This window comes from Benincasa hispida, chromosome 12 (genome assembly GCF_027475165.1).
Source record: "Benincasa hispida cultivar pf3 chromosome 12, pf3_genome.v1.1, whole genome shotgun sequence".
Classification (NCBI taxonomy): Eukaryota; Viridiplantae; Streptophyta; class Magnoliopsida; order Cucurbitales; family Cucurbitaceae; genus Benincasa; species Benincasa hispida.
The window spans coordinates 73,457,675-73,466,165 of NC_143489.1; the positions used below are offsets into that span (position 1 = coordinate 73,457,675).

General features: G+C 37.9%; 1 protein-coding gene across 1 annotated transcript; it reads left to right on the forward strand.

The window, feature by feature from the left end:
- The first annotated feature begins 2,113 nt into the window (after positions 1–2,113).
- LOC150032186 (uncharacterized) lies at positions 2,114–2,578 on the forward strand. Its single transcript, XM_090308435.1, has one exon. It carries the CDS (start codon positions 2,114–2,116, stop codon positions 2,576–2,578), a length of 465 nt encoding a protein of 154 aa, XP_090164561.1.
- The last annotated feature ends 5,913 nt before the right edge of the window (positions 2,579–8,491 follow it).

Genomic DNA, 8,491 nt, shown 5'->3' on the forward strand with positions numbered 1-8,491 from the left:
CATATCTGATAGCAGCTGGGTAAGCCCAGTGCAATGCATTCCAACAAAAAGGGGTATGATAGTCGTCACCAACAGCAAAAATGAGTTAATTCTTACAAGGACAACCACGGGGTAGAGAATATGTATGGACTGCCACAAGTTAAATCTGGCCATAAAGAAGGACCACTTTCCACTCCCATTTATTGATCAAATGTTAGATCGACTTGTGAGGAATGAATTCTTTTACTTTCTTGATGGCTATTTAGGGTATAATCAAATTGTGATTACGCCAGATGATCAAAATAAAACAACTTTCACGTGCACATTCGGCGTATTTGCATTCCATCGCATGCCATTTAGACTCTGTAATGCACCAAGTACCTTGCAAAGGTGTATGATGGCCATATTTTCAGATTTATTGGAGCAGTCAGTCGAGGTGTTTATGGATGATTTTTCAGTTTTTGGCAACACTTATGACTCTTGTTTATCAAATCTGGAAAGAGTCTTGAAGAGATGCATTGAGACAAATCTTGTTCTGAACTGGGAGAAATGCCATTTCATGGTTGAAGAAGGAATCGTGCTAGGTCACAAGATATCAAAGGCAGGATTGGAAGTTGATCGAGCAAAAATCGATGCAATTTTCAAGTTACCACCACCAGTCAATGTGAAAACACTTAGGAGTTTTCTGGGCCATGCGGGGTTCTATCGAAGATTCATTCGCAACTTTTCTCAGATCGCAAGACCCCTAAGTGAGCTCCTCGAGATTGATAGCGAATATGATTTTGATGATGCATGCGCCGAAGCATTCCACACATTGAAAAATGCGCTCATCACCGCACCTATTCTAATTACGTCAGATTGGACGCAGCCGTTTGCGTTGATGTGTGATGCCAGTGGATATGTAGTGGGCGTAGTCTTGAGTTAGCGTAAAGACAAGATTTTGAATCCTATCTATTACGCCAGGAAGACGTTGAATAATTCATAGGAAAATTATACAACCACAAAAAAGAAATGCTCGCAGTGGTGTTTGCGCTGGAGAAATTCCGATAGTACTTAATTGGAACAAATGTGGTGGTGTATGCTGATCATTCTGCAATCAAATACCTTATGACGAAGAAGGATGCGAAACCAAGACTGATAAAGTGGGTACTACTCCTGCAATAATTTTACCTAGATATTAAAGATCGGAAGGGCATTGAGAACCAAGTCGCAGATCATTTATCACGGTTAGAAAATTGCAAGGTTCATAAAAAAGAGAAAGAAATTAAAGAAAGATTCCCTGACGAACAACTTATGTCGGTATGCATTAATGTTCCATGGTACACGGAAATTGTAAACTTAATAGTTTGTGGCCAAATACCAAAAGACTACTTATACCAGCAGAAGAAGAAGCTGAGACACGAAGTCAAATTTTATTTCTGGGATGAGCCCTTCTTGTATCAACTTGGACGTGATCATATTTTGCGTCGATGCGTTCCTGAGCATGAGACAAAGCACATTTTGGAACTTTGTCATGAGTCCCCTTATGGAGGACATTTTGGGGCGCAGCGTACCGCCGCAAAAGTCCTACAGAGTGGCTATTTTTGGCCAACACTATTTAAGGATGCCCATGCCCATGTTGTGTAATGCGATGGATGCCAGTGAACAGGGAACATGTCTAGAAGGGATGAAATCCCTTTGACTTCAATCTTGGAAATTGAATTATTTGATGTATAGGGGAATTGACTTTAAGGGCCCGTTTCCACCTTCAGAAGGTCATCAATACATTCTGGTCACGGTTGATTATGTATTGAAGTGGGTTGAGGCCATCGCATGTGCTAAGAATGATGCGGCCACGGTGGCAAAATTTCTCAAGAAAAACATCTTCACCCGATATGCAACGCCCCGTGCCTTAATCAGCGATGAAGGTTCACATTTCATCAATTGCATCATCACCAACCTGTTGACCAAATTTAATGTCAACCATAGAGTTGCAACCGCATATCACCCACAAACCAATGGGCAGGCAGAAATTTCTCATAGAGAAATCAAGACTATCTTGGAGAAGGTAGTCAGTACCTCCAGGAAGGATTGGTCACCCAAGCTCGATGAAGCATTATGGGCATACAGGACTGCCTTCAAAACTCCAATCGGCATGTCCCCATATGCTCTGGTATTCGAAAAATATTGTCATCTGCCTCTCGAGTTGGAACACAAAGCAATGTGGGCAAGCAAAAAGCTGAACCTTGATCTGTCAAGCGCGGAGGAAGTCCAGAAGTTGCAGTTAAACGAGCTGGTCGAGTGGCAAATGAATACCTACGAAAATTCCAAGCTTTATAAAGAGCGAATTAAGAAGTGGCATGATGACTGCATAAGCAACCGGGCATTCTTCGAGGGTCAACAGGTGCTTCTATTTAACGCACATTTACAATTGTTTCCAGGGAAGTTGAAGTCTCGCTGGTCTGGGCCATTCCGCGTCAAAACTATCTTTCCCCACGGCACAGTGGAGCTAACAACTGAAGATGGAAGCAACACATTCAAAGTCAATGGTCAAAGAATTAAGCCCTACTATAGGGGCAAAGTGGAACGACGCATGGAGACCATCGACTTAGGCAAGTAGGATTGATTGCTTGCGGGGATGATATTGCGATAACTCTAAAAAACTTCTTTCAATTAGCATCCCTACATCTATGTTTAATTTCATTCTTTACAACTTTCCTTTACTGCTTTCTTCATTGCGTTATTTACTGCTTTCTTAAAATAGCCTTTACTGCTTTATGAATTTACTTTCAATTTAATTCGATTGCGTTATTTCCATGCCTTGTTCAATTTACTTACTTTTCTGCAGTAGTTGCATTGTTCTTAAATCCCTATGAATGACTGACTAAAAGAAAATGAACACCGCAAAGTCTTATCAACATGCGTTGTTGATGAATTAAAAATAATAATAAAAATCGGTATGCATTGCGATTATGGTGCATCTTGTGCTAATAAGATACACTTTGCATCCATCTTACACAAATGCATTGCGCTGAAGGGTGTGTTGTGCGCATATGTTTTCTGCGCCCGTCCTTAGGGAAAACGCACTATGTCGAGGTAGTGTTACACCAGTAGAAATACCGTGTGCCCATCCTCCAAAAATGCACTGAGTTGAGGGGTGTGTTATTCTAATGCATGCATTGTTGCCCGTCCTCTGCAAATATGCATTTGCGGTAACGGATGCATTGCGTTAATCTTTAACCTTGCGCCTGTCCGAATAAAATACAAAGGATAAAGTCATTTCATTATTTTTATGTATAGAAGCTATACCTTGATTTTCTATACATGCATAAATTTTGTGTTGCGATAATTGTAATTCTTTGTATACTTAATTAATTTTAATACAACTGAGTAACTATTCTTTCCGTATGCGTTAGCATCTTTACTTATCATCCTTTGTCAAGTATTGCGATATTCCTTGTCTTTTATTTTGCGTTATTAATTGCACTGCCATGTTGAGTAGTATGCATAGAGATACACATAGATAGGTAGATATACTGATATTGATATGGAGAGAAAGGCTGGTCTGAAGCGACTTACAGAGTAAATCTGAGAGAACGATGAAACAAGGTCGAGAAGTGAGTATCCGAGCAAAGAATTCTTCCAATTCTCGAATCTGAAGCTCTATGCAAAAGATCAATTCTATCGGGAAAGCAAGCCTGAGAGGGAAGCTTTCCTCTCCACCACATCCACATGCCGCAAGCACAAGTCTCCGATCGGGATCTGTGTCAAGACATTGACACTCTTTTCGTATTTGTTTCTATTTTCTAATTCATCTTCTGTGTTCATCTTCTTTAATCTCTTATTCACAAACATGTATCAAACGCTTAATTTTAGAATTAAATGTCATCACCATCATCGTTATCATCTATCTGTCTCTTTCCATACATTTATTATCCATTTTCTCCATGATGTGTAATTAATCCCCAGGGTAAATAGCGAGAATTAAGCAAGTGAGTTAATCTGTGTCAAGGAATCAATTAAGTTTAGCTAAAGCATGCTCGACGGCATCTTCACCTGTGAGAACAGAGTGAAGATGTTATTCTGCCTATCGAGAGAAGGTTGGAAGAATGCGTTAACTAAAGCGAGAAGTATTTCCAAAAATGGAAATAACCTTGCATTCATCACGTTCATCTCTATTTCACCATAGACGTATGGGAACGCAGCCAATCACTGAAAAGTGTATGCCAAAGGAAAGCGAAACCTTAATTGCGTCCATAACACGATTGACGAAATTGCGATGTTTTTGCTCTTTACTCTTTCTCTTTCTTCTTCATTCATAAAACTTTCCATCGCATCCATAGATCCTTTTGTACAACTTCACAGCCAGTCCTCGACCCCTGTATCATATATCATGTATCATAGTAGTTTAGGAATTTACTTTATCAACACATCTTTACTTTACAATGCATTTTACTTTATCAACGCATTTTTACTTTTAGCACAATTCATATTTCTGTACAAACAAAAATTCTTTATTCATTATTAAAACCGGTCGCATGTATCACATAAGTATTACATTTAACGACAACAATCCTCGTATTCGACGGATCACTCTGAGAAACTTGCGTTGGAATTATATTTGGTTTCATCGCAAGGAAACTTGTGACATGCACTACTTCATCGCATACTTCAAGCATATCACTATCAATGCATACACTTAGAACGTAGTATCGCATAAAATCTCTTTATCGCAAATCACTTGAGCGCATATAGAGCATCATTCATTCATTCATCAGCGCAATAGATAAAGATAACACTCCATTTTTATCCTCACAAGTTTATGGCAACATGAGCTTGTATTACATTCATCCATCAGTAGTGTGTATAAGCGATACAAAACATAACACAACATAACATTTAATTTTGATCCTCACATGAGCTAACTATAAACTCCTGTTTATTCGTGATTGCCCTTAGATTTGCATAGTTGATGGTTATCTCAACAGCGCCAGCACAATAAGACTCCCATTTCAGGGGTAAGACCGGATAGATAGTTGGGGACATAGGGTGTAAGATAGAGTTCATGCCTACCCAATTTAGGGATAGAAGAAAGGTTGTTCTCTCAAGTATTGAATCCAGGTCTTGAACAAGGGTCCTACCCTCTCACTGGGCTAATAAAGTTTGGTTTAGTGATTGGATCACAAACCAGTTGTTCATTAGAGGATCAGTAGGGACTTGAAGAATAAGATGTAATCTCGGGGGTAAAACAGATATTTGACCCAGCCGTTATTACGAACAACCTGTGAGTGGTCAACTTGCTGATCATGGTTAAATCATGTGGACATAATATATCTACAGTGAGGGGAGTACAACTATGGGCTTTAGTGGAGTGACCCATTAGTTAACGAATGAAGATTTATTTGGTTTAATGAGTTTAGCCAATTAATCTCGGATCGTTGGAGCCCATGATCTGTAGATTCGTGAGGTCCCCCTACTAGCTCGTAACGGACAAGCTCTAGAATAACATGATATGTTAATTTGAAACGTTCAAATTATAATTAAGAGAATTAGTAATTATATGAGATATAATTACATGTTTAATTTTAGAATTAAACAAAATAGGATAATTTATATATATTTAAATATGATTTAAATATATAAAGATGGATATGTGTTCAAATTAATTTAATATTTGATATTAAATTAATTAAGTTTTATTTAATAATTAATTTATGAAATTAATTAAAATTTTCATTTTTTAAAATCAAAATAGATTCTATAAAATCAAATTTTTATTTTTGAGATAAAATTTGAAATTTAGAAAATGAAACACTTAAATGGAAAATGAAGATTTTTCATTATCCATTTTTAAAGTAGCTCACACATAATGCATCTTCTTGGCCTTGTCTTCTCCAAGCATGAGTTGCAATTCATGTAAGCCTCTCCTTTTCACGTGGATCTGCAATATAATGAAGAGATTGGAGTGAAAATCGGTGATGCAATATATAGAGAATTTCAGTTAAAATTCGGGTTGAAGGAAGAGTTCTTTCACAAGATTACTGCAGTGAGCATTTCTCCTTCATCCCTTTATTCAAGCTCATTTTGAGTCCCAATACTCAATCTAGAGTACCAAGAGAATAGTGGGAAAGATCTTGAATTGGTCTACAACAAGATTTGGAGAAGATAGTAGCTGTAGAAAGAGCTTTGAAGAAGTTCTACAAGAAGTATGTCTTGAAACTCACTTGTTTTTCTGCAAGAGCATGCTTAATATTTTGCCAAAATTAGTGAATTTGAATGCTTAGATGATCCTTGTGCTTCCGCTATTATCGATACAATCTTACAATTGGTATCAGAGCATCAAATAAGCATTCAATTCGGTTTAATTTTGCTTTGGTGGGTGTTTTATATGAGAAATATGAAACTGGTGCACTGATATGGTTTTCTAAGTTTTGACTATTTAATTCTCTTTAATTTCTCATTTAAATTTGTAATTGGCTCTTATTTGATGAGATTTTAAGTGCTAGCAAGAGTCTGTCATTTATTTGGAGTCATTAGAGTCTAAATTAAGATGTAATTGAAGAAACAAGTGAAAGAGGTCAAGCTGCTATTTGAGTTTTTCAGCTTCTGCTCAAAATCGTTGTTGAGGTTCAGTTGCTAAGCAATCGTCTAGCTCTAGGCACTACACGATGTGAAGAAAAGCTAGACGATCGTATGGCAATGGGTGCTAGTTGTTGTGATGTTGAACGCTAGACGATCGTGTACCTGTGGGAGCTAAACAATGCGTTCAATTTGCTATATGATAGCACTAAGCGATCGTTTGGCTTTGGCCCAGGAACTAAACGATACATTGAATTTACTATACGATGGTACTACACGATCGTTTAGCTATGATGTGCGCTAAGTGATACGATGAAGTGCTATGCGATAGTACTGAGCGATCGTTTAGATGCATAATTAAGTGATCGTGTAGATGAAGTGCTAAGCGATGCGTTGAAGTTTCTATGCGATGGAACTAAAGGATCATTTACCTACGAAATGCTAAGCGACGCGACGATGTTCTATACGATGGAGCTAATCAATCGTTTAGCTACAGCAAATACTAAATGATGACTTTAAGCATAAGACGATGGTGTTAAGCTATCGTTTAGTTCTATATGATAGAACTAAGCGATAGTTATGCGATAGCTAAACAATAGCTAAGTGATGGAGTTAAGCGATCGTGTAGTTCTATACGATAGAACTAAGCGATCGTTTAGCTTCGGCAGTCACTAAGCGATCATGTAGTTTTATGCGATAAAGCTAAACGATCGTTTAGTTGAGGCAACCACTAAGCGATTGGGTAGTTCTTCACAATACAAGGCGATGGAGCTTGATGATAGCCTTTAGTGCTACACGATCGGCCTTTGCAAGACTTTGAGGTGGAACTAGCTAAGCGATCGTCTAGCTCTAGGCACTACATGATCGGCCTTTGCAAGACTTTGAGATGGACCGAGAGCAACCAGTTCGATCGATTTTCACAAGGTCCAATCCGGTTCAGCCTCAAAGTCTTTTTGGCTAGTTTGGTTCAGACTCATCCAGTCAGGTTCAAGGTGCTTGGGTTTGGTTTGGATCGTTTGAGCGGTTCAAAGACGGTTTCAAAGCTTATTGTAATAGTTAGGCTTCTGTTTGCTTGTGTTTTCCAAAACTAAGACCATATCAGTCTGTGTTTAATTATTTATGCATTTGATGTACGTTATAATTAAATAAATCTTGTATGTGCATATAGTATGCCATTTAGATTTAAAATCCCACCATAGGAAGCATGTTACATGCATTGAAAGTATGTTATAATTGTTATAATATATAATGTGCATGTTAAGGTTTCTTATATTTAATATAAATGTTATATTAAATGTTGAATGCCTTATGTATGAATGTTTAGCATGTCTAAAGTTTTATAAGTTGTTATAAAATTGGGTTAGACATTTAAAATTCATAAACAACAACTGCATGCTCACGTAGGTTGACCACTGATAACTTGTAGAAATACAAGTTATTTATACCCTGGTAGTATAGAAATTGGCTTAGAAATACATGTGGCAAAAAGAAGGAAAATTTGCATCGACAGTATAGAAATTGGCTTAGAAATACGAAAATTGTAAAGTATCCAAGTCTTTGTTTTGCAGGAAATAGGTCACCGCATGGGATAACCGCTCGAGGACAAAAATGAACAAAACATCCACACAGCATGAGGCAATCATTCAAGAACAAAGAAAGAACAACGCAATTGCAGCACATGCGACGATCGATCCCGGACTCAAATGATCAACACATTTTCACCGCATGCGGCAATGGATAAGAGATCAAAACAATTGCACCACATGCGGCGATCGATCGAAGATGTGAAGAGAAATGCATTCGCAAGGACTTCTGACAAGTGTACAGCTTTCATGTTGTATGATTCTGACAAATTGATCATGGAGCAGAGTGGACATTTCCACTATGCCATGGTAGGAATTATCAGATTCTCAAAGTGGGACCACTAATACAGGAGCCAAAGTCTATAAATAGC